This window comes from Oryx dammah, unplaced genomic scaffold (assembly GCF_014754425.2).
Source record: "Oryx dammah isolate SB20612 unplaced genomic scaffold, SCBI_Odam_1.1 HiC_scaffold_28, whole genome shotgun sequence".
Taxonomy (NCBI): domain Eukaryota; kingdom Metazoa; phylum Chordata; class Mammalia; order Artiodactyla; family Bovidae; genus Oryx; species Oryx dammah.
The window spans coordinates 86,992,396-87,019,620 of record NW_024070212.1 but is presented as its reverse complement, the minus strand read 5'-3'; the positions used below and the strand labels follow the sequence as shown (position 1 = coordinate 87,019,620).

General features: G+C 44.3%; 1 protein-coding gene across 2 annotated transcripts in view; it reads right to left on the bottom strand.

Annotated features, from left to right (window-relative positions):
* DAB1 (DAB adaptor protein 1) overlaps positions 1 to 27,225 on the bottom strand; it is a 334,491-nt gene that overhangs the window by 24,916 nt on the left and 282,350 nt on the right. The window contains exons 10-13 of one of the 2 annotated variants that reach the window (XM_040231048.1): positions 11,906 to 11,956; positions 11,767 to 11,814; positions 6,319 to 6,381; positions 4,000 to 4,108 (exon numbers count right to left, since the gene is read on the bottom strand). In XM_040231048.1, coding sequence (XP_040086982.1) covers positions 4,000 to 4,108; positions 6,319 to 6,381; positions 11,767 to 11,814; positions 11,906 to 11,956 — 271 coding nt within the window. The remainder of the gene's footprint in view (positions 1 to 3,999; positions 4,109 to 6,318; positions 6,382 to 11,766; positions 11,815 to 11,905; positions 11,957 to 27,225) is intronic. The other variant, XM_040231049.1, reaches the window with a different exon arrangement.

Sequence of the window (27,225 nt, the reverse complement as noted above, 5' to 3'; positions counted from 1 at the left end):
TAAGTGCTATGATCTCTGATGAGTCAGTCTACTGCTGGTGGCAGGCTTTTCCCCTCTATCCTTTTTTCCCTTTTTTCCACAAGGAACCAACAGATGGGCTGTACATACATTTCTGGAGAGAGCTGTTAGCATGTCTCCCTGGCTTCATGCCATCTGCTTCACACCAAGGTACAATATTCAAAAGAAAAAAAAAAAAAGAGGCAGCAAGGGTAATTAGGTATCATGTTTTGGAACTTGCAGGTCTCACTTGGTTTTCCTGAGGGGGGTCCCAACAGTGGGGCTTTCCCCAGACCTGTGAGCTAAGGCTCTCTGGCCACGTGGCATTGTGTGTCCCTGATGGGACATCTCAGTGGCAGGGCTGCGCTAGCATTAGACATGGAAAGCCGTTGCATGGCGGCCACTGCAGCCACTTAACAGCTTAGTAACTGTTTATTCGCTAACATTCAACAGCAGAGGAAGGAGGTGCCAATGAGCATCTGTTTATGCCATGAAGTTCAGATCAATCATAAATCTCTCTCTGCAATGAAAGGAACCACCTGCATTACTGCCTTGCAGTTAGATTTTTTAAAGTGTTGAAAACTGCAATTTATAACCAGATGCTGCACCTGGGAATACCCTCATTATTTGGCGGGGGGGGAAACACTGAAAAGAAAAAGAAAACACTGAAAACTGAAGGATTTCTCCACCATATTACAGAACTTGTATGGTACCTCTCACCTACATATGTCATTTGATGCATTTGTTCAAAAGTAGTCCTCCTGGATGGCAAACACTGTTTGTCTCTGGAGATTCAGTGAAGAACAAGACAGTATTAAAAATAAATAAATAGATAAAATAAATCCTTACCCTAGTGGAGCTCACATGCTTTTGTGAAGCTGATCCTTCAACAAGTCTCTGGGGTGGCTGTTATCAATAGCTCTTTATTTGGGACTTCCCTGGTAGTCCAGTGGCTAAGAGTCTATGCTCTCAATGCAGGGAACCTGGGTTCAATCCCTAATCAGGGAACTAAATCCCACCTGCCACAACTAAGATCTGGCACTGCCAAATAAATAAATAAATATTGAAATATATCTCTTTAATCTGCATACAAGGAACTGACAGCTTCCAGAGTGGAAGGTTTCACGTGGCCACCCAGAGTATGGGTAGAAGAGTCAGGATCCCTGGTGAGTAGGGCAGAGAACTTTTACTGAGGGCTTACTTATGTAAACACTGCCAGGTACTGTTTTAAATGTTTTACTACATGTGATTAATTCGGGAACAGCTCGATGAGGTAGAATCATCATCCCCATTTTACAGATAAGTTCCCTGAGGCTCTGAAATTATATAGCTGAGTGTCACACAGCTGGTTAGTAGAAAGGTCTGTATTTATAGAGTATACTCTCCAGCCCTTCAGGCCAGCTCTGCTATGTGCTCGTAAGGTCAAAAACCTAAACTGTATTACGTGCATTTTTTTTTTTAAAGGGAACAACCCAAGAAGGAAAAGGAAAAAAAAAAAAGGTAAAAACAAGACATTTTTTCTTCTACTTTAGATGTCAGAGTAACAATAATACTAGCATTTTCTACACAAAGCATTTATAACATGCCAGCATTTTTCAGAAGCACTTGATTTTATTTCATTTAATTCTCATGATATTGTTGCAAGGTAAGTATTATTTTAAATTCAGTTATAAAAGTAAAAAAACTCTGGCTCTGACTGGTTAAATAATTTGCCCAGGAGTCTAAAGCTTATAGATAAATGGCTGAGCCAGGGCTCAAACTCAGCCTGTTCACTGCACTACACACCCCAGGTCATTTCCCACCTCCCTGTCGCTGGCAGGGCAATTAGGGACAGCAAGATGCGAGATTCAGCAGCTGCAGAGGTTTTAAAGGCCAGTTAAAGGAAGAAGAAGGCAGACAGTTTAACACCAGCTGAAGCCCAGTTTTGTTTCTCAGCAGAGCTTAAGTAGAGTAAGAAAGCAAAAATAACTGAAATTAATTTTAGACTTACATTGTAAAAACTGAAATCTTGGAGGTAATCTATCATTTTTTTTAACCAGCTAAAGAAACAGAATCTGAATGGGTGGAGTGGTTTGTCCACAGTGTGCAACATGGCTGATCAAGTGGTAAGATTGTAAAATAGAGTTCTTTAAAGCCATCACCTGGCCCCGGCTGGGCAGAGGGCCCCAGAGCAGTACAGGCGGGTTCTCAGGCATTTTAGTCGAGTGTAAGGGCCAGAACTGAATCCAGCCCCTCTTGCTTACAGAGAAAGGCGGGTGGAGGCTGGGAGGGGCCACTGGGAGTACTCTTGACCCTGACACCTTCCTGGCTCATATCACATATTTGCATGAGCCCCTCCTCCTGACCATCACCTCCATTCACACCTGCCCTGCTCCACATTTTCTTCTGTTCGTACCCCTCATCCACCATTCCTAACAGACTATGTTGTTACTCATTTTCATGTTGTCCTTCTCCGCACTGGAAAGTAAGCTCTCTGTGGCCAGGGGTCTGTGTCTATTGTAGTCACTGACACACCCCAGACACCTTGAATAGGAGCTGGCCGACAGTGCACACTCAGTGAACATTTATGGCATAAACATGCCTGAAAATGAGTAAATTTGGTGCCTAGAGGTCCCATCCTCTGTCCCAATATATCTTCATGAATCAAATGGGACAAAGCATGGTTATTCTGAATGCAAGGCTGACAGCCCAGGAAGACTGTCCATCTCTGATGGAAAACTATTATTCTTACTTAAAACGACAGATTCCATTGCACTATTCCCAAGGACATTTTAATATCCAGTTTAGGTATGGAAAACTATTGCCATTGTTCCATTATAGGTTTGGGTAAAACAGATTTGATTGGGAGGCTTAGCAATTAAAGACATTTCTAGGCTACCTATAGATTCTCAACTGTAAGTTAGACATATTAGCTACCAATCTCTGTTGCTTCTAGAAGTGATCCTTCAGCTCAGGAGGAATAACTATTTCAGAACAGAGTATGAAATTTTAATTTTACTTTAAGTAACAATAAGGTTTATATCTGGTGGCAAGAATTTGTTTCTAACACTATATAATTAAAAGTAGTTATTTATAGAAAAATGCAAGAAATTGATATTTTAAAACATATCAACTCCATCATTTATAGAAATAAAGTAGAAAAAGAAAGATAAAGCCACATATTTCAAATATGTAGTTAAGGAAAAAAAGGTCTTTAAGAACCCCTGTATGCAAACAGCATAAGTAATACCACTTATCTCTGCTCAATGAATTTGAGCAAATTCTGGGAGGTAGTGAAGGACAGGGAAGCTGGGCACACTGCAGTCCCTGGGGTCACAAAGAGTCAGACACGACTGAACAAAACCAACAGCAAAATATCACCTTTGGCCATGTCCAGGTAGAACAGGCTGGCTTCATGGACTGCCTAATGCCATGGAAACAAGATGCCTCAGACCCCACCAATGTGTACCTGTAACACTGTTACTATCTGTATTTTTGCCCTGTTGTAAAAGAATATTTGGAAAATAGAACAAATACTCTCTAAGTCACTAAGCCCCATTGCAATTCACTGTTCACTGTCAGCAGAACTCCTAAGTGTTCCTCTTTGCATGGGGAACCTCCCCTTCCTTGGGCCTCCACCCCTTCTATCACTCAGATCTCAAGAGGTCAGTGGAGCACAGCTGCCCCTTCCCAGCCTCACCTTCCCCGCATCCAACTGAGCTGACAGTGCCAATCAGGATTTGCACTGATTCACACAGCTGTGTGTGCACTGAGCTCCCCAAAGCTATACATCTGGAATCTTGACCTCTCAGGTTCAAGACATGACTGGTTTCCAGCCTCCGACATACCAAAGCTTGGTAAGCATACCACTCCCTGCCCATGGCAGCTTCTCGGTGTCACCTGAAGAGTCACAGGGAGAGAGTGGTCATCCCACAGGTGTCTGGCGTAACCTGGCAGCTGGTTCAGTCAGCCTTTTCTTTTCCTTGGTGGATGGAGGTGGGAGGAAGGTGGAAGAGGGCTTACCTGAGGGTACAGCAGCAGTGCCAAAAGGTACAGAACCAAACACGTCTGCACTCGCCGGAAGTGTCTGAGATGAAGACGGGATAAAGGCATCACCTGGAGTTGCGGGAGTCTGTCAGAGAGAGGCAGAGAGAGGCAGGAGGCTGTGAGGCTCCCGGGAGAGCCTTACTGCCGACCAGGACGGGAGGCAGCAGGGGAAGTTAAGCGGGGAGACGCTGCAGAAGCAAGCCCTGGTCCTGGCCACTTTTTGTGAATTGCAGACCATGAGCTGCTATGTATACAGAGCATACAGTGAGAAAATCAATATCTATCTCCAGAGCTGCTGAGAGGCTTCAGTGAGATCATGCATTTAAATCACGTAGTACTATGCTGAAGCACAGAACAGGTGCTCAGCTAACACTGGCCAGCCTCACGACTATTTAGCTTGAGCCCATACCCTCTGGGGGTGTCTTCAGGCCCTCATATTATCCCATAATATCTGGCTTTCGTCCTTTAGAAGTTAATTCAAACTGACATACACTCACTCAGGACCTACTGTGCACCCAGCTCAAGGCTGTCACTGAATACATGGTTAATAAACAGGCATTGGCTAAATAAATAAAGATTAGCAAGTGGAACAGAGATCCTTGGGTCCTTGTGCCTCCCAGAAGAATCCTGCCTGAAACTTCACTTGCAAAAAGAAGCAAATGTTCTCAAGAAGATGATAAAAATGATTCTAGAGCATCTGCCAACTCTAGATCCTAGCTCATGCTGGAATTTCAGAAATGTCTCCTCCATGATGTGGTGGTGGATAAGGTGAGGGCTACTGAAATAAAAACTTGAGTACTTGTTTCTTTAAAGGTCCATGCCTTTCCAGAAACCTTTTGCCAACAGAGTATGCATATTTGATGACATAATATCTTTCTTTCTTTCCCCTTGGAATAGATTGGGGCAAGCAATTAATCCTGAAACCATGGCAATCAGACAAGGCTATTTTTAGATTAGCAGCTAGCAGGAGGCATAGCATTGTTCTGAGGATTATTAAATACCCATTTGGATGGTACTCAGGTTCAGGGCCAGAAACACAGCCATGAGCTGCTGCATTAAGCACGTTAGACCATAATCAATGCCGTTTGCTTTCTTCCAGTGTGACCTTGGGTGAGTCACATGCCCTGTCTGGAACTTAGTGTGTTCATCTGTAAAACGAAGGTGCTAAATAAGGCTAGAAGATCACTCCAGACCTTTCTAGCTCCATGGCCCCATGGTTCAGAAATGCAGCTGCCTTCCCTGGAAGAGAGGAGAGAAAGCCTCACTAGAACCAACCAGCCTCCCTGGAGATAGGAGCTGCTGGCCCCTCCTTCACGGCTGCTCTGGGTACCAGGTGTTGGAAGCAGGGCAACTGTGCTCAGATTCCCTGGCGGCAGCTGTGGGCAGCAGGCTTTCCTGCCATCTGTCCTCAGTGAGGTTACAGCCTTTTCTCTGGGAGGCGCAGCTTGCCAATGAACTGTAGCACGGTCCCCAGAGGGGCCGCCCCCTCCCAGCAGCTTCAGCGGGTGCAGCTGTGGCTGACTGCTCTCCGCCCACCTCCGGGGAGTGGACTGGGCAGGAGCTGGAGGGGCTAGCCTGGCTCTTTGCCGTGGCTGCAGGGTTGCCTCTGAATGCCTCCCATTCTCAAAGCACTGGGATTCTATTTTACTTCAGCTCCCTGCGAACTCTGCCCTAGTGCAAGCAATGACTGAGATAGCATGGCTGAAACTAAAGTTGGGAATCCGAAGCTTCCTGAGAAGCTCAGAGAAGCCAGCAAGCAAAGGGCAAGGGAGGAAGAAATGAAAAGAGGAAGAAAGGAAGGAAAGAAGGGAATAAGACAAGAGAGAGCTGAAAGGTTCGGGGGAGAAGAGGCTTCCTTTACTGGGTTGACCACTCCGCTGGGCGGGTTCTGGGTAGGAGATGACAAATGTCTCATCTCATCTGCTTTCTTGTGGAGCTTCTCACCCATATTCCCAGGTAGACCCTGTACACCTTGCAGGCAAGGACCACATCCTGCTCCTGTCTCTTTCCACTGCCCAGCATAATGGCAAGCACCCCAGTGATAGTCTGTAATTGCTGATGCATGATTTCATTTATTTGTCAAAACAGAGCATGCATCATAATTCCTTAAAAAAAAAAAGGCAGAGGAAATTGACATTTAGAATTGCTAGTTAGTATGCCCAAGTCACACAGCTGGAAGAGTCCGAGTTGAAATCCACCAGCAGCTTCTTTTACCCAAAGCCCATATATTTGTCACCATGAAACTGAAGAAGGAAAGGAAAGAGACGCAGGGCTCCAAGCACAGTGCATACTTACAGGGGGAGAGGTTATATCAGGAGGGGTGGACATGTCCCCAAAAAGTTCTAATTGGGTCACAGCCTGAAAAGACAAAAAGATAATGATGTAACCACAAGGGGAGCTGATGCTGCTGGGCAATGCTTTAAAAACAGTATGATATGAGGACATGTATTTCCCTTTTTCATCATGACTATATAAACAATAAACCCAGTTGGTCATTATGATACTTCTTGATCCCAAAGACAGCATCTCAGATGCAGCCAGAATCAGTTATTGTTTCAGTGTGCCTGGCTGTCTATCTGGGCTTAGTCAAGCAGATCTGGGCTTAGCCACCTTGCATAAGTAATAATAATACCATTTTATACATATTTACCATCCAGTGTCATCACTGTCTCTCTTCTCCAGGAGACAAAGGCAAGAGGTAATTTTATCATTTGCTTCTCTTTCCTGAGTATATCCGCATGTTACAAAGTGCTTTTCCTGTACCAAGTATAGCAAGTCACCACTTCTCAGTAAATATCACTGACCCTGAAAGGTATCAACTGCCATCCCCATTTTTAGAGATGAATAAACTGAGTTTCACAGAGATCACCTCAAGACCACCTAGGCCAGGACTTGAATTTTCTGCATGTAGAGCAGGCAGTCAAATGACAGTCCTTGAAAGAATCCATCTTCAAGATAAAAAATACAGTTGGAGGAGGAGAAAATGTATCATTTAATACCAGGAAGGGTATCAAAAACAACCCAGTATATACACGATTAATCACTCTGAGGAGCTCTATCACTGTGGATACTGTATCAACTATATTCCCATCCATCATCCCTCAGTGTGAGCAAGGCCAGCCAGAGCAGTGGGAGAAGCCGTTTAAGATACACTCAGAAATTAATCAGTGTACACTTCCAGCTTCAGAGTCTGCAGGAGGTCTATGGCCAGGAGTCAAATAGCCTGACTTAAAGTATATAATCATGTTTTGTGCAAATTTGCCCACTGCAAAAAAAAAAAAAAAACCCAAAAAAAAAAAAAAAAAAACAACTTTCTGCTCATCTTCCGACTTTTAAGTGATAGTTTCTAATCAGGGGACTGAAAAACACCACTGGGAGAGTCTGTCTTGGCAGACAGGACTCCTGCCCTAGAAATCTGTTTTAACCAGGCAAAGTGGGATCACCAAGATTCACACAAAGAAAGGAACACTCTCCACTACTGACAAACTTGTGAGCTCTAAGCCCAGGGAAGAGTCCCATCCTTGGGGTTGCATCTGAGTTCTACCACTGACAATCTCTGCAGCTCCTTGGGGCCACTTTTCTCTTACCTGGACATTAGAGATGGTAATATCTCCTTTGGAGATTTATTGATTATATTACTAGAAGGACTCTGAAGTTTGCGTAAGCTTGGTGAAACAGGTACAAAAGATTCTCTTTTTTTTTTTTTTTTTTTGCTGAAAAGCAAGCACCTTAGCCTGATAAACTCACTTTCAGTCCTTCCTCTTCAGGTTTCAGATCGAATAAATGGTTCCTGGCACACAGTAGGGCCCTACACATATTAATTTCTTTCCCAACTACATAATTTTTGGGGACTCCAAAATCACTGCAGATGGTGACTGCAGCCATTAAATTAAAAGACGCTTACTTCTTGGGAGAAAAGTTATGACCAACCTAGACAGCATATTAAAAAGCAGAGACGTTACATTGCCAATAAAGGTCTGTCTAGTCAAGGCTATGGTTTTTCCAGTAGTCACGTATGGATATGAGAGTTGGACTATAAAGAAAGCTGAGTGCCGAAGAATTGATGCTTTTGAACTATGGTGTTGGAGAAGACTCTTGAGAGTCCCTTGGACTGCAAAGAGATTCAACCAGTCAATCCTAAAGGAAATCAATCCTGAATATTCATTGGAAGGACTGATGTTGAAGCTGAAACTCTAATACTTTGGCCACCTGATGAGAGGAGCTGACTCATTTGAAAAGACCCTGATGCTGGGAAAGACTAAGGGTGGGAGGAGAAGGGGACGACAGAGGATGAGATGGTTGGATGGCATCACTGACTCCATGGACATGAGTTTGGGTAAACTCCAGGAGTTGGTGATGGACAGGGAGGCCTGGCGTGCTGCAGTCCATGGGGTTGCAAAGAGTTGGACATGACTGAGTGACTGAACTGAACTACATAATATGCTGGTACACACTGGACAACTGTAAGGTGTTAGGCCCTGTGCTCGGTGCTAGGAACATAATTAGGAGGAATGTCAATTTTCAGCCTTCAGGGAGCTTACAGTCTAGTGGGGACAATCCACAGATATAATAATAAATGTTTGCTTGTCTTTGGGAAGGCTTATTTAGCATGTGAGCAATATTTTATATTATTTGGTGAAACAGTACCGATCCTTAGGCTCTCTCCCAAACCCACAGAAGGGATAATTCTATTTAATGCGTTCAAAGGAGGTTTCTGGGCTTCTTGGCCCTTGAAGCTCAATGCTTTGCAAATGGCCCATGACTGTTTTCAGTGGTAGGAAAATATTAAAATGAAGTTAATAATTAAGTTGCACAATTTACATTTCAAATGTGGTGAACTCGTGGCACACTTTTACTAACATCATAAATATAATTTATTGGCTAATTTTCTCCTTAAGCACAACTTTTAAAATAACCTTCATTCTTGAGCTACAGACTCTCCTCTTGCCAGATGATTTCCATTCAAGGATTAAACGAGAAAAAACATGCAGAGGCATAAAACATAGATTGTTATTTCATTCCATTGGATTTGCTGCTTAAACAGAACCTTGAGTTAATTAAATTTTATAGAAAAAGGGGATTCTTAGGCCATAAAATTAAAAATAATTCTAATAACAGTATATGATTGAGGATCTGGAATAATGTCTATTTTCACAGCCCCTCCCCCCCTTGTTAACCCTGGTTCTTTTATTTGTAACTTAAGAAGCCATGTTCCATCTGATAATATTGTCGTAATTAATCATTTTAACAGCCTCGTGAGAATAGAACTAACCATTCACATTTGTAGAGCACTTCATAGTTTATAACGTATTTTCCAACACATTACTGTAACATTGGATGCTCCCTGAACTGTGTGAAGTTGGCAGCACAGGAATCTCTCCCACTATCTCTAGTTTGCAGATGAGCTACTAGAGGCCTGAAGTTAAGGTGACTTACCTCGGATTGGTCAGCTAAAAAAAAGCTGGGCTTGACCCATAGACCAAGCAGCACTTTGTTTATCCTTGTGTCCCTTTACCCAGCCCTACTTAGCCATCCTTCATGGTGGAAGCCCAGCCCCATAATATTCTCTAACCAGAAGCCAGGGTTCTTACAAGTCCTGCCACGATTCACGTCCCTCTGAAGGAGTCATCTCCAAGGTCAACCCAAGATTCCTCCTTGCCTTCCCTTCCTGGCCCTTCAGACATCTTCAGGTAAAATGCGGTTGTTGATGGCAGATTCTGCCCCTTCTCTAGGTCCTGGGCATCCTCCAGGGTCAACAGAGTGACCCTGGAAGCTGCCAAAGCCAGTGAAAAGGATGAGGAGACGCTTGCTATTGGAGCTCCTCAGTATCTCAGTCAGGCCTGTCCCCTCCCAAGCCACTGTCTGTTATGAATCAGTGATGGTTTTCCAGTAGCATCTGGAATGCCCTACAGCTGCTGTTTCGTAATTAGTCCCCTGGTCCTTCTTTCCACTAACCCTTTGCAAGTGGACTCCTAGACCCCTCCTGCAGAGCAGCTCTGGGAGCACCACTGGAGAAGGCAGAGGCGTCCGTGACCGACCACAGGACACACGTACATAACCCGCTCCCTCAGCTTGGCACTAGGTGCTCCCTCCTTTAGGGCAAGCACGTAGTTCCTACTGTGCGTCGGCGACTGTGCCGAGAGCAGGGGACGCACGGGTGCATAAGGCATCTTCCCGCACTGAGTCTCGTGAGCTGCCTGTTCTATGGGAAGACAGACCTATAGACACAGTGAGGACCGTGTTACTAGAGAAGCCCCAGGGGTCACGAAAGGAGGGGCCCCCTCAGGGCCTTGGCACATGCTCCTCCTCTGACCAGAACACTCAGACCTTCCCCAACTGCCTTTCCTACCGATCTTTCGAGACACAAACTAGACACCTTTATTTCTTCCTGGGAAGTATTTTCTAACTCAATGTGCACCCCATCCCACTGCCCCCAAACAGCTTATGTGAGACCCTTAGATGGACTGTCAGCCTTGGATCCCCAGTGGCTCAGCTGGTCAAGAATATGCCTGTAATGCGAGAGACCTGGGTTTGATTCCTGGGTTGGGAAAATCCCCTGGAGGAGGGCATGGCAACCCACTCCAGTATTCTTGCCTGGAGAATCCCCATGGACAGAGGAGCCTGGAATGTCTAAGTCCATGGGGTTGCAAAGAGTCAGACACGACTGAGCGACTAGGCACACACACCCAAGGGAAAAATATGGCTGCCTGGTCCCCACCCCTCGAGGTTCTTAATTACGTGGTTTGAGGTAGTTTAGTAACTCAAAGTTTAAAATTTTTCCTGATGATTCTAATTTGCAGCCCAGGTTGAGAACTCTTGTCCTGCAGACTTCCCAAACACATGTACTCAGGAGTGACAACATTCACTCGCCAATGTATTAACCAATCTGAATAAACACTGGCTGCAAACCAGCACCTCTGTTCCAGGTGATGGGGACAAAATAGCAGTCTTATCTCCACAGGTGCTGCTGCTGCTGCTGCTAAGTCACTTCAGTCGTGTCCGACTCTGTGTGACCTCATAGACAGCAGCCCACCAGGCTCCCCCATCCCTGGGATTCTCCAGGCAAGAACACTGGAGTGGGTTGCCATTTCCTTCTCCAATGCAAGAAAGTGAAAAGTGAAAGTGAAGTTGCTCAGTCGTGTCCGACTCTTTGCAACTCCATGGACTGCAGCCTACCAGGCTCTTCCATCCATGGGATTTTCCAGGCAAGAGTACTAGAGTGGGGTGCCATTGCCTTCCCCCCCACCACCCACATGGGTTTTTATCTCCATAGGTGCACTGAGCAGCTCCTGTTCAGTGCTGAATCTCCACTATAATATGTTACACTCCACTCCACTAGGCAATCTTACCCTAGCCTTCTCTACCAATCCCATCTGCCCTCTCCTATGCTATGCAATACCACACTGTGTTACACTTTGAGCTCCCTGAGGATAAGGGTTGTGTCCTCCTCTCTACTGCATCTCTAGCATCTATTAGAACGCCTGGGACACATTAGGAGATTGAAAAATATTTGCTGAATGAAATGAAGGGGTGTCATTTCCTCTCCAACATACAGTTTCTCTCTCTCTCTCTCTCACACACACACGCGCTCCTACTTTTCGCCCTCACTGCGGGGCCCACCAGGAGTCTCTGCACATCAGCACAGGCCGGCACCAGAGCAGAGCACTGAGGAGAGTGAGGCTGCACAGAGCGGATAAGAATGACCAGAACAACCCTCACTTCACAAGACCGTGGAGCCCTTACCTTTGTTGCCTCAAATATCTCGTCAAAGTCCATTGGCAGGTTTCTGTTCTGTAACCACAAGGCATGACTTATGAGCATGAAATGAGTGATGGGACAATGATGCAAAACTGTTAAGCAGGCTGGGCCCTCTTGCGCTTACCGGGGTGGCTGCGGCAAACCGCTCGTCAAAATCCTCAAACGCACGGCCGTTCTGAAAGCGTAAGGGATGATGAATGAGGATGAAGTGAATGACACACAAATGACATGGATTTATGTGTTTAATGATGACATTATCTATGGTTTACACTCTTACGGTCACAGGAGGCGGGAGTGGTGGCCAATGTGCTGTGAAAACCCTGGAATATGTTCCCAGCATAAACTGATGATAAAACACGTGCCTGGCTAGGAAATACAAGCCACAGGGAGTTTGTAATTTTAAAGTCCATCTTCCTGAAAGTACAGACCTGACCCAGCCAGTCTCAATGGTGACAGCAGATAAGAGCATGATGTGTACTCTTGAGATTTTTGTTTTAAAAGGAAAAAAGTGTTATCATGTGCTTTAGCCAAACTTAACCTTTGGAGCAGTCTGTGAACAGCTGGTTTTGTAAGTGCCTTTTCTGCCTGAAATGCTTCTGTTAGCCTGGCAAGCTCAAAGCTCACCGAGTTCCTCAAACCCAGCTGAAAGGCCATCTCTTCTGTGAAGCTTTCTTTGGTCCCCTGAGCTGAAATCCATCCTCTGTGAGCAACAGCATATCACCTGTACCCATTACGCAGTGATCTTCCTGAAGCAGGGACCACAGTGTGTTCGTTCCTGCATCCCCAGCAGGTCATGGGAGATCTGTCCGTGGCAGTGCTCGAAAACAATTCATATGAGTGAATAGATGATTTTAAAAACAGGCGGCAGCTGACCAAACCTAATCATTTTGTTAATTTTTTACTTTGTTGTTTATAATTGCTGAGAGCTTTGCTATACCACTCCATAATACTGCTGCCTCAGCATCCTCTTTGTGTGGCCAAGCAGCCTCCAGGGGCCTTGAACTGACACCAGCTTCTCCAGTGAAGTAGGTCCTGAATAACAGCCCACAGAGTCACAAGTCAATGTCAGTTCCTGATCTGACCATCCTAACAGCTCTTATGGCTATGCTCTCCCCAGCCTCCCAGGGCTTTGCCTTATGGACCCTTAGATAAGATTCCTTAGACACTTACCAAAACCCTGCTCTTTTTGGTTTGAAATGACCAATCTGGCCTCAGACCCGGAACGCTAAAGCACTCTACCTGGGGCTCTAATAAAGGCAAGTGCCCCAGACCCTGCCTTGCTCTCTCTGCCTGCTTCTTCCCTTAACCTCTGCATATGGCCCTTCCTCCAGGACCGGCACTAATAAACTCCTCTGTTTCAACTCCCTGGTGGTCTTCTGTTGAACCCTGGCTTACTATCCGATACCCCAGAGCTTTATTTAAAGAATGTTAATTGAACAAAGTCACAACATTAATACATATTGTAGGTAATACGCATAATATCTCCATATGTACACAATGACCATGTTTTTGGTCTATATGTCCAAACTAATTATGCTTGGGATGAATTCCAAGCAGTGTAACAGTAGTCTAAGTCTGATAATATTGACATTAACTTGGAATGATTATGCTTGAACAGAATTGCATTGTTCCTTAATTTTCAGGAGAGCTTCCTGCTGGCCATGGAGGAGTGGAGGAACCATCAGCCATGAACACTTCCACTCTGTCTGTAGCAAATGTGACTGTACATCAATCAGCCCCAGTTACAGGGTCATAGAGAAGGGCAACGCACATGCCCGTGCCCACCACGGCAGAGCCTTCAAGCCAAACACCAGCAAGTTCTGTCATCAACCACCTGCTCCTACTAGGCGCTGGCTTGCCAGGATTCAACAGTGGCTGAGAGAAGAGGAGGAAGGATCATGTTGGATAATGGCAGAAATAACAGTAATAACAATTATTATTATTTGGCTAGAGACGGGGAGGCAGTGTTACCCTATAACCTCTGGTGTGGCCTGAAAGGTTAAGGTTATATCGCTACCTCCTTTATAAATTCCCACACTTCCTGGGATTTATGGCATAGCCCCTACCAGCTAGCTCTGGGTCATAACTTTTAATAAAAACATTTTTTAGTGTCCAAAATCTCATTACATCTGTCCAATATAAAAAAAGCAAATGGCTTCAGAGCATGATGGATGAATTAAATAAATTTGAAAAACAGCCGGTGGTAGAGTCTCATAAAACCCCCACCATATAATGAAAACATGTGAGGATAGCCAGCACTGGTGTGAGACTGTCACTTTGCTGGTGACAGAAGAGGCGGTCTCTGATGAGGGGTGGGGCCAGGGTGTGAGGAGGCCATTTCCGTAAATCCAGATGGAGACTGGTCCAGATGTGGGCGTCAATGTGCCTTTTTGGAGTCACACAGATATGGACTCAATCCTGACTGTGCCCCATGCTGGCTGTGTGACCCTGGACAAGTCGTGAAGCCTAGGTTTTCTCCGTGGGATGACAGTGTTAACATCATCTTAGGGTCATGGAGAGGATTAACTGAGATGTGTGTGCAGCGCTTTGTTTGCTGTTTGGCGCACAGAGACGCTTAATAAACCATAGCTATTATTAGGATCCTCTCAATCAATTTCTTTTAGCTCATTTCTGCAATGCACAGGCACCCATCTTTTAATATTAAGAAACTATTACTCTATGATATCGGGGAAAAGGAGAAGTAAAAATATCTTGTGGAAAGCCCCTCTTTAGAAACCACCCCACTTCAGAACATGGACTAGGTCCTGTGTAAAAGGATGCCAAACACTTCCTGCTCTTAGTTCTGAATGCCCAGTCCACTCTTGAGCCCATCTTTTCCCTCTTATTGACACAGTCTTGCTGGGAGCATCTTCCCATCCATACCCTTTGTACCTGGCATATATGGTTACATTCCTGTTTTGATACTAGCTCAGTCATTTCTTGGACTTCCTTCCTCCTGCCTGGGACAGCCTTAAGGAATACTCAGGGCACTTCACCCAGCCATCAGAAGACTCTTCCAGGCCCTGCATTTTTCTCTCAGTTGACTCTTAAGGGGGGGAACCTGGAATCCATTCCCTAGTCTCCCTGCATCCACAGGTCCTGCTTTATCCACATTCTCTATTAGAGCCTTTGTTCATTTACCTTCAAGTCTTGTTCTCCCCTTATTAGATATATTCCTCACACTTACTATCATAGCATGCATGCAGCTTTGAATTCTGCTCTTAAAATCTCAATATGGCAATCTAGTTTACTCACAACTTCCATTTCTGGTGAAGGTTTAAAAGAAGAGATTCTCTTCTGTTGTTTCAGTACAATTCTAGCCCAAAGCATCATTAAGACACTGAAATAAAGCTTCCACATCAAGTTTACTTTCCCGCAATCTATCTCGAGCAGTGGGACACTACTGTCCCATAACTGAGTAGGGTAACTCTTAAGACGGAGAAGGCAATGGCACCCCACTCCAGTACTCTTGCCTGGAAAATCCCATGGATGTAAGAAGATCAGATTCATGTTACTCTTACAGCAAAAGTGAATGGATAAAGAAGTTGTGGAACATGCATACAATGGAATATTACTCAGCCATAAAAAGGAATGACATTGAGTCATTTGTAGAGATGTGAATGAACCTACAGTCATACCAAGTAAAGTAAGTCAGAAGGAGAAAAACAAATATTGTATTATTAATGCACATACGTGGAATCTAGAAAAATGGTAGAGATGATCTTATGTGCAAAGATGTATACACACCAAGGGGGAAAGGGGATGGAGGGAGGAACTGGGAGATTGGGACTGATATATTTATACTACTATATCTAAAATAGGTAACTAAGGAAAACCTACTGTATAGCACAGGGAACTCTACTCAATGTTCTACAGTAACATAAATGGAAAGGAAATCCAAAAATGAGGGGATATACATATACATAGAGGTGGTTCACTTTGTTGTACGATAGAAACTAACATAAGGTTGTAAAGCAACTGTACTCCAATAAAAATTATTTTTTTAAAACGGTCTTACCAATTAAAAAAATGTGAGTGGATGAGATGGGACTTGGGGTGAACACATCAAAAAGGATGACAACTTATTTATAGCTGCCAAATCAGAAACCTGCAGTGGTTCTCACCCCTGGCTGCACAATGTAACCCTCTGAGGGAGATTTTCCACAGCTACACATACTTGGGCCTCGCCAGCTGAGATTTGGATTCTGTTGGTCTGGGGTGAGGTCCTGGCATCGGTAGGTTCTAAAAGCTCCCCAGGTGAGTCTAATAGGAAGCCAAACTTGTGAAGCACTGTGCTGGGGAATGAACTCTCTGTAGGAATAATTAGTGAAAGTCCTACTGGGAAAAATGAAGACATCTTGATTGATTACATAATTGATTAATGAATTTCTCCAGCAAATATTCACTGGGTGCTTTCCACACGCTGTGTTCTGACTAGGCATTGGAGATACAAAGATGACTGATACATGGGCCATGTTTTCTTAAAGTTCAGAGCAGAGCCAGGATATATCATCATTCTAGCATGGAAGGTGGGACAGGAGTGGGACAGGGAGCTCGCAAGGCATCAAGATCTCAATTCAGACAGAACCTAAGCCAGCGCTGCAAAAGAATGAATTCAATTATCCATTTAAAAGGCTCAGGAGAAACGGATTACCTTAAGTGATCTGTAAGTGCACCACGGTGGGCACCATTAACGCACCTAGTGATTCCAAGCATTTGAATTGCGTGCCTTTCCCTGGTGAGTGATTTATCCATGAAGACAACATGCTAATGAAGACTAATTCCCTCTGAGGTATCTAGGAGTTTATGCTCTCTATCACCTTTAGCCAAGAGTCAACAGTCACTTTCCTACTTCTTGGCAGAGAAAACAGCAGAAACTCCGTTTGACACCTGATGAAAAAGTAGGGGGTGGATTTGAGATGGGGAGTAGAAAATGTGATGTTAACAAATGATTTTTCTCATGAGCATCCCTGTCCAACAGAACTTTCTGTGATGATGGAAAGTCCTACACCTGTACTTCCAATTTGGCAGCCATGGCTGCACATGGCTATTAAGCACTTCAAATATGGCTTGTATGACTAATAAATTGCATTTTAAGTTTTATTTATTTTTAATTAGCTTCATTGTAAATAGCCACATGTGACCAGTGGCTACTGTATTGGACAGCAAAGCTCTAGAGAATAGACATTAAAAAAAAAAAAAAAAAACAAACTTCAGATGCCTGATTTAGGTGCTTTCTAAATACCAGACATATTCCTTCTTTATATAGTCTCTTCTATTCTTTTAAAGAATATCCTACCTTTGTGTTGATGAGAAAGTTTCTATGGGAACATTGAACTCTTTGCTATGTCTAGATAGCCATGAATCAAATTCAGTTTGCAAAAACCACAGCCTTCTTCTGGATGTAAGTTTTGTCATTGCCTGGGCTAAGCCAGAGCCAAATATTGGTGGGTTTCTTTTTTTTTTTAAAGGAGGTTAACAACTTTAACCTTAAAAGTCAAAAACTTTTAATGAACTTCAGGTGGAAATCCATGGAGCCTGATCATCATTCCAACAGCATGGAACTCCCTTTAAAGGCCAAAATGTCCCAGCCTACTGAGATCTGGGGCTCAGTGGTTTTGGGCGACTGAATGCCTTGATCTAATAGAGGATTTGGTCCTGCTTTGTGGCTCCGTCCTTGTAGTGATTGAGAAATTGGCTCTACTCAAAGCTGGGCTGTATTTCAGCAGTTAACAGCTCTCCTTCTGCCAATTAACATTTTAGGAGGGCCCCAAGGTTGTCTAGACAGCTAGAGGGTGGAGGGAAATGCTTAGATCTTATAATGAGAGTTACATCTTCCCTTGAAGTGCACCCAAGTGTAATATATCTGCTAATCCCTGGGACAATGAAATATTTATATCCAACTTTCTAAAAATGAAATTGGTTTAAAACAGCCCTCATTTTTCTTCATTTTTTAATTGTGATAAGAACACAACATGAAATCTATCTTCTTAACAAGTTTTCAAGTGTACGATACAGTATTCTTAGGGGCACAATCTCTAGGAGTTAATCTTCCTGCACAACAAACTTAATACCAATTAATAGCATCTCCCCATTTCCCCTTCCCCAACCTCCACAACCACCATTCTATTCTCTGCCTATATGTGTCTGACTACTTTATGGGCCTCATATAAGCAGTATCCTGCAGTATTTGCCTCTCTGTGTTGGCTTTATTTCATGCAGCATAATGTCCTCAAGGTTCAGCCCAGTTGTTATGTAAGCAAGGACAGACTTCTTTTTCAAGACTATATAATATTCCACCACGTGTATATACCACATTTTCTTTATCCATTCATGTGTCAATAGATATTTACGTTGAAATGGCCTTTCTTAACATGCAAGAAGACAGTCAGGATGCCAACTAGAGGTAGAAGGAATTTGCTGGTGCTTCATTCAGGGGCATGTAAGAGAAAGGTAGACTCCTTTCATGAAGATTAGGGCACTAAGTTGCCCAAACTGGGCTAATGTGAATGAACAGGGGCATCTGTGGTTACAGACCCTAAATCTGGAGTCTTGAACTCTCCAACTTTAATCTCAGGCCAAGGAAACCAATGTGCATGCTTTTAAAGTGAGAAACTTCATGATTTTAGGGGGGACAGGCCAGGGGCACTGGGAAGACAAATGTTAGAAACAGTGGCTTTCGCAAGACATGAGAGTAAATGTCCAACGACAGATGAGTGGGTAAAGAAGACGTGGTACATTTATATAATGGAATATTACTCAACCATAAAAGAATAATGCCATTTTCAGCAACATGGATGGACCTAGAGATTATGATAGTGATATAAGTTAGACAAAGACAAATATCATATGATATCACTTACACATGGAATCTAAGTACCCAAATGAACTTATTTACCAAACGGAAACAGACTCATAGACTTTGAAAACAAACATGGTTACCAAAGGGGAAAGTGGGAAGTAAGGGATAAACTAGGAGTTTGTGAGTAGTATATACACACTACTATATATAAAATAATCCCAACAAAGACCCACTGTATAGAGGAGGAATGCTACTTAATATTCTGTAATAACTTAAATGGGAAAAGAATCTGAAAAAGTATAGACATATGTATACGTATAACTGATTCACTTTGCTGTACACCTGAAACGAATCCAACATTGTAAATAGACTATACTCCAAAACCAGCTTTCAGTTTGAACATCTACTTCATCATTGATATATCCTTGGATGAATTCCTTCCTTACTCTGAGCCTCAGTTTTCTCCCCAGAGAAAATAGGGAAAATAATGCTTATAACATGCAATTGCTGAGAAGGTTTATACACATGAAAAGAATTAGCACAGCAGCTGACAGAGTAACATCTCAAAGGATGTCAGTTCCCTTCCCAAAAGTACAGAGAGGGAAGGACGGTGGGAGGGAGGAAGAGAGGAGGAGGGGGAAGAAGGGAGGAGGAAGAGATGGCAGGTGAAGAGGAGAAAGAGGGGGAGGAGAGAGGAAAGGAAGAGAAAGAAGAGGAGGAAAGAAAGGAAGGGAAGAAGAAAGGAAAGCCACGAGATTATATGCTTGGTACGTGACTGTGGGCAGGTTTCAGGCTATGGCAAAATTTGGGAAACACTAGTCCAGGGAAGGAACAGAGTCACTCGGAAGAGAAGCTAAAGGTGTGACATGACTGTCACACGGCAGACACTGGTCACGGCGGGTTCCTGCTCCCGCACATTTTACCCAAAGCTTAACACTAGCAAGGCTGGAGCACTGTGAAGTCCATCAGCCACATCATTCATTCCATCTACCCCATACCCTTCTTTTCTCCCCTGCCTTCCTTAATTTCAGACCTCCAGAGGGCGACTCTATGCTTTCAGGCCCGTATCTTTTTAAAACACATCCCTTATTTTCTTGAAAAATACACTTAAAGATGGGATTGGAGGTGCAATTTGCAGGCTGCAAATTGTGCTAAGATACTAAGCGCTCAGTGAGTTTGATCTCAGGAAATGAGAGCGCCCAGAGTGTGGGGTGATGGCGGTGGTGACAGTGACGTCTGTCCTAACCTGTCCCTCAGCCCCTCCATATCTATTTATTGAGCGATTATGCGAAGATACAATCCTTGCCCTAAGAAGAAGACAGGCAATGATCATATGATTGGTGTCAGAAATGAGACAATTCACATGAAGCTTGTAATACATAGTTCAGAGTAACAACAGGATTCATGCCAGTGGTTACTACCGCTGGTAACTGATCCCATCGTGGTGGGTCAGACATTTTGAGACAGTGGCATCTGTAGTGCTGGGGGTTTTAATAGTTTCAATACTATTGTCATGAGGCAGTGCTTATAAAGAGATGATGGTATAGTTGTTAATATGGTGATAGCTCCAGATGTGGCAGTGTTGGGAATTGAGAATAAATGCTGAAAACACCAGCCTGCCACGGAGCTTCTCTAGAAGCCCTGGAGATGACTTTATGCTCTGATACTCATGGAAGCTTCCTGGGCTCTAGATCCTGGTCCCAACCCATGACCTCATTCCAAAGCTCTGATGTGTGACCATGAGGATTTTAGAATATAGGGCCCCTTCCGTGCTGTGGCTCCTCTGTGGGGTGAGGGGCAGGCTGCAAGATGGCTTGGCTACTCTGCTGGTTGTCAACAGAATAAACACACCTGCCCAGGTCTAAATGTACAGTGACAACGAGACACCATCTCGTTGGAGATGATAAGGGAAATCATCTCCTGAAGCTTCTAATTATTTGTTTTTCATTCTCTCTTTCTTGATCTCATCTCCTTTAAAAAAAATCTATTATTCTAGTTCCACATTAGCAAACACTCAAAGGATTTTTCAAAAACTCCTAACAAGATTTGGCGCTCGTTCAGTACTTTGAAAAGGGGTGAATGAGAATCACAGGACAGGGAAATCGGCTCCTGTCAGCGGGATGACAGGCTCTCAGCACACTCCTGGGGAGGAGGGCAGGGGGATGCTCAGGCAGGCAGTCAGCTCCTTCTCCGTGGCTGTGTCTCTCTTAGAGAGGCTACTCCCGCGGTCCAGATGGCACCCAAACGGTAACGAGAAATATCGGATGGAGCTGAAACTAGGCAAGAGCAGCAGAGGCTCAGGCTGAAGGCAGAGCAAATCGGAGGAAATCACAAATGGAGAGATGTCACAGCAGAGGAAAAAATAGTCACATTGGGCTTTGCCTGCTGCTCTGACAGCCGTTCCCTGCACAATGTTTTTTCCTTTTCTTCTCTGGAAGAATGCAGATTTTACATCTTAGGCATTCATTTCATAATTAATAAGCCTTTCCTGAATGTGTGCGTGGAGGAAGGCACTGGGCCAATCTTGTGAGGACTGGAATGCTGTCCCTTCTCTGAGCTGCAACCGTCAAGTGAGGGAAGTGGGAGGAAGCCCGTCTGGGTCAGAGCACGAGGAGCGTGATGACAGGGGCACCGCACGGAGGACTCTCACAGCCCATGGACCATTTCACTGCTGCAGGACTGAAGCCAACTCCTCTGTAAATGACCAAAATAAGAATTCCATTTCTATGTGGTTGGAATTTGACTAGTTTACCCATCTCTTGAATCTTCTTTATCATAGAATTAGGGAACTATCTACCTTCTAAGACAGGACTTCCCTAAATAAGATTTGAGGTAACAGCTTAGTGAGCAAAGTGACTGAGACACAGCAAGATCCCCACTGTGCTGTGCTTAGTTGCTCAGCCGTGTCCAGCTCTTTGTGACCCCATGGACTGCAGCCCACCAGGCTCCTATGTCCACTGGGATTCTCCAGGCAAGAATACTGGAGTGGGTTTCCATGCCTTCCTCCAGGGGATCTTCCCTCCCCAGGGACTGAACCCAGGTCTCCCACATTGCAGGTGGATTCTTTACTCACTGAACCACCAGGGAAGCCCAAAATCTCCATCAGTGGGTTAAACATTAAGTCAATAATACAATGCAGGATCCTTGCAGAGTATGATGGTATTTTGTGGCCTTTTGGACAGTTTTATGAATTGCAGGATTGCAGGGAAGGAGAACTAGAAGAGGCTATAAACATCTCCAACCCAACTCAACCCATATATTCTTCAGATGAAGAAACTGAGGTCTTTAAGATTTTCAAAGTCATGATAATGTTAGCAGCAAAGCTGGGATGAAACCCCAAGTTCCCAACTCCTAGTCTAGTTCCTGAATTTCCATCACAACTCCCCTCATGGGTGAACAAACTAAGAGGAGACAAGAAGTCAGAGCAGAGAAACCTGGCTCACAATTTACAACAAGGAAACTAAGGCCCTAACGAGCTTGTTCATATGCAAGACAGTGAGGAAAATGACTCCTTCATAGAGCTGAGTATCAAGGGAGGTGATGTTCACCAATAAACTAGACTTGGAAGGCAGCCTACAGGTTGGAGGCAGAGGAAATTTACAAGAGCATTATCTATAATTATCTCAGATTGATTGTCCAGCCTATAAATAGTTTGTAACTCTGTGTCATGATTTCCCTTGCTCTCTTAACAGGTCTCTCAGTATATTATATTTCTTACTCTCTCAGGCACTGGTATAAGCCACTCCTCATGACTGGCAGCCCTTCCCATCCTCGTTCATCAGGAGACCCTGGAGAATTGGGTATAGTCATCTGTCTCAAACCCTTAGAAGGGGTTACATGATCCTCCTCTGGGCATCATATATGCTGTAATGGTTGATTACTTTCTCTCTTCTCTACACAGACTATCACCTCGTGACACTAAGTTCCTTGCATGGGAAGCTGTACCTTATTCTTCATATTCCTAATGTCTAAATACCCCAGTTGGCTAGCACACAAAAGGAAACTCACTGAATTGACAGATTAAAAAAAAAACAACAACAACCCGGAATGAGTAAATGGAGGCACTTGTTTATACAAGAGAATAGACAAGTGAACAGAAAGAAACATGGTGATAGTACGATTTACAAGGCAGAGGGTATGCTGGTCCATATGGTGCTTTCAAATGCTCAGCATGTACGCGTGTGCATGCACACACACACACTAACTCACTGAGACATGGCATTTGCTATTGTAAACTCCAGAAAGGATGTCATATCCACTGTCATTTGACTGAATGAGACTTCACAATCAGTAAATAACTCTGCTTCTAACTTCAAAGAAATACTAGGGAGATGTTCCAGAAAAAGTCATAAGAACAGGAATATGCTCTTCTTCTAGCTCTTCTAATCAAGCCTGTTCCATTAGCAACATCCATCAGTGGCTCAAGGGAAGCAGTCAATCTCTGACATTCCTCACCATTCAAAGTCCAGCCAATGCCTAGGCTTACGCTCCTTCCCAGCAAGTGATGAAATGATAGTATCCCATACTGTTTAGACTCTCAAACTTAACTTGTTCAAAGAATTTTTGATCTCCTAAAGTCTGTTTGTTCCTTGTCTTCTGGTTTCTACAAAGGCTACCAATTCAGGCCTGGATGCTCAAATCCTCAAAGGTAATCCTCTACCCCTCTCTCTTCCACACACTGACATCCAATCATTCTTTAAGAAATGCTGACTCCATTTCTAGAACATACCCCACCTCTGCCTGCCCTTTCCCTCATCTTGGTGGTATCCTCTTTTGCCTGGACTGTTGCTTTTAACACTTTCTCCCTTAAGTTCATCTCCTATACAGCAGCCAGAGTGATATTTTTAAAATGTCAGATCAAGTTCACTTCCTGATGAACACCCCCCACTGACTTCCATTACACCTGCGATAAAATTCAAACTCCTTACCGCTGTCTATACCACTGTCCATACCACTGTCCACATTCAGCTGCTGCCTCTGAGTCAGAACCCATCTTCCACCACTCTCCCCTTCCCACCAAACTCTGGCCAACATCAGCCTTCCCTCTGTTCCCCCTGGACCCCTAGAACATTTCTGTCCCAGGCCTTTGACCCTACCTTTCCCTGTCCCGATCCCATTCTACATCAGGCTGGTTTCTCAAAATTCAGACTTGGCTCAGGTGTCAAATCCCTAGACCTCCTCTGACTATTTACTTAAATGCAGTCCTAGCTCCCAGCTCTTATCACGTTTTCCTGTTTGGTTTTCTGGCTAGCATTCATGCACTGTTTGGAGAAGGAAATGGCAACCCACTCCAGTATTCTTGCCTAGAGAATCCCGGGGACAGAGGGGCCTGGTGGGCTGCTGTCCGTAGGGTTGCACAGAGTCGGACACGACTGAAGTGAGTTAGCACGCATGCATGTATTGGAGAAGGAAATGGCAACTCACTCCAGTATTCTTGCCTGGAGAATCCCAGGGACAGAAGAGCCTGGTGGGCTGCTGTCTACAGGGTCGCACAGAGTCAGGTACGACTGAAGCGACTTAGCAGCAGCGGCGGCAGCAGCATGCACTGTGTCTGTTTACTAGATCGTTGGCAGCCTTCTCTTGTGAAATGTGAACTGGGCAAGGGATGGGGCCTGGTCTGACTTGTACAGCACCTGTGTCTGTGTGTCATACGCGTTGATCACTAGACTGTATTTGTAGAAGGAGGAAGGAAAGAATGCTTGAATAGAAAAATGCTTAAGTGACCAATGGCTAGTTCTAGGAGGTACCTTCCAGTACTGCAGAAACTATAAAATTAAAACAAAAAGGACATTTTGTACATACCTCTACAGGGACAAGGGAACACTCTGTTTGTCACTCTGGTCTCTTTTCCTGCCTGTTCTCTGATGCTAGGCAACCCATTTCTGAAGACCATGGAGCCAGGGCTAGAGGATGGCAGATTTGGCAAGATCCCATACAGATCCCACAAGAAGAAACCCTCTTTAGCCACCTCCTTGCTATATCTGTTCTATGAAAGACCTTTTTGATTTAATCGATATTTCTGGTTTGGTCACAAGTGGTTGACATCATTATTCCTTGTTTTGATAGATCCATTAAGTTCCTAAATATATAAGCTCCTCTTGATCCCTCTCTCTTCCACATCTTGACATCCAGTCATTATAAGAAATACTGACTCTATCTATAGAACACACCACCAAACAATCCATTCTGGTCTAAAGAGGAAGGAAGGAGCTAAATAGTAATATCAAGACCTCATCTGTTCTTGGCCAAGCAGGGATCAAGCATGACGATAATCATAATAGTTGATGCTTAGATAAAAGTTCCTCTCCATGAGCCAGACACCACTCTAAGGTGTGTTCATATAATAATTCACTTAATTACCAGGGCAAACGTAGGTGCTATTGTTGTCCTCACTTTCAGAGAAGGGAACTGAGGCACAGAAGGGTCAATGACCTTGCCCAAGGTCACACAGCTAGTAAGTGGCAGAGTTAGGATGTTTGCCAAAGTGAGTGAGCTTTAAAGTACATGTTCTTAACCAGTACTCTAGGGCGAGGAGAACAAAAGGTGTAAGACAATGTGTGTTTTACGATGAGGGTCAAAGTAAGGGGTTGGGAAGGAGCAGCCACTGGGGAGAGGGGCTGTTCAGAAGCCCACCCCTCCCAGTCCACTACATCCTCTCTGGAGGACCAGGGCCTGATCACACGGCAAGTGTCATCTCTACAATGATGATAGGGTAAGCGTCTAGGACTCTCGAGGTGACCATGGAAACAACAACCTAGAGACAGCCAAAGAGACGAGGCTATGAGATTACAAACACAGGAAAAGGGGGACAACCAGACTACTGGGTTGATGGCATGGGATGGTGGGAAAGAGGAGTAATACAGAAGATCAGGCAGCAGCTAAGCTGCTGGAAAGAAATGTGATGACATACTGACAGGTCTCTGTGACAGACAGAAAAATGAGAGATGGAGACGGGAGAAAGTGGGGTGAAAAGTGAGCGTGAATGTTCCCTTAACACGAGCTGTTCCTTGTGCACAACTGGAGAAGCAAGAGACTCCTGCATCATCAGACTTTACTTCCCTCTCCCTTTAGCAACTAAACCTCACTCTTCTCATCCACAAAATAGAGAAAATAATAGTTGGCATGTTAATTAAACTAGATAAATGTGAAGCATTGGAATCCACTGGGGGAACTTTATCAATCTCTCTTTAAATATAAACACATGCAACCCCTACAAAAGCACATCTATAGGGGGGAGGGCCCAGAAAGTTTAAAAGTGTCACCAAGGACTTCCCTGGCAATCCAGCAGTTAAGACTTCACCTTCTAATGCAGGGGGTCAGGGCACAGGTTTGATCCCTGGTCAGGGAACTAAGTTCCCACATGCCACACCGCCAAAAAAACGTGTCACCAATGACTGTTTGGCAATGCGGTATTTGGGAATCACTGATCTGGATGCAGCTTGCCAAGCACTGTATGTACTCCCTGGTCCCCAGTAAATACTATGCAAATACTTGTTTCTTGCCTCCTTTCTAAGTCATCGCAAAAACAGGCTTCACACACTTTGGGTTGGGACTGTCACTGATCTATATTCTCTTATTCTCCGTGACCATTTATTCATCTCTTTCCCCTTTTGTACAACTAGAATTCATTCATTATTCTTCTGCAACCACTAACAACAACATTTAGGGAGAAAGAAAGAGCCTTAGCACGATGATTTATCCAGAAACACGGAATTACTGTACCGGGAGAGAATGAGTGTCAGCCTCAATGGATATTTATGGGGAAACGGTATATCACAGCTCTGCTCATTAGAGATGTTGCAGTTAACGTCCTATGGATGTTAACGATCTATATTAGAGGGATAAGGAAAGACTTGCAGCAGCAGCAGCAGTTAACAGATACCCCGGAATCCCATTTTCTTCCCACATCAGAGAGCTCCGAGGAATCTGATTTATGCCCACTGAAGGAGCAGGCGTGTATTGGGGCACCTGTATCTTGGGGGCAGTACTGTCTTTGTTTTAGAATAGATAGTGTGACTGCAAAGAGTTTCAGGAACAAAGCGGATAGAGAGCTCCCACCTCTGTTTGAAATCTCACTGTGTTCTGGTCTTAGAGACAGCTGGACCCAGTGGGAAAAGCATTTCTTGTGTGTGGGTAGGGTGGACCTGCACCCTGGGTTACCTCAGATCACTCCCGTTCCTACTTATTGTCCTGACATAATTATTAATAGCAATCCCCCTTTCCCTTTAAAAGTGACCCAGTTCGGATGATAAACTAGGTCACCCTAACTTTAGGGTCAGAGAGAGCAGGATTAGATCCTTAGTGATGCCTCTTCTCGCTGTGCTGTTTAACTTCTCTGATCCCCAGTAGCCTTTACATAGAGAAGAGATGTACGTCTCAGAGTAATCTGGGAACGCCCTGACATAGTATGTTGTGCCTTCTACAGTCCCTTGCTTGGTAAGCGTGCTCAACATCTGGTATCACAACTGTTTGTTACCCTCACCCCACAGCCCTGGCACTCTCCTGCAGGCTCAGCCCCACCCCATTTAAGCTTGGTCTTGTTAGCATTATTGCTTGAGCAAGGAGAATGGAAAACGTTCCAGCCTCTTACCCTTCCCTCCAGCGCTCTCAGGACCCTAAAAGCACCCTAGTGGTTAAGCCAG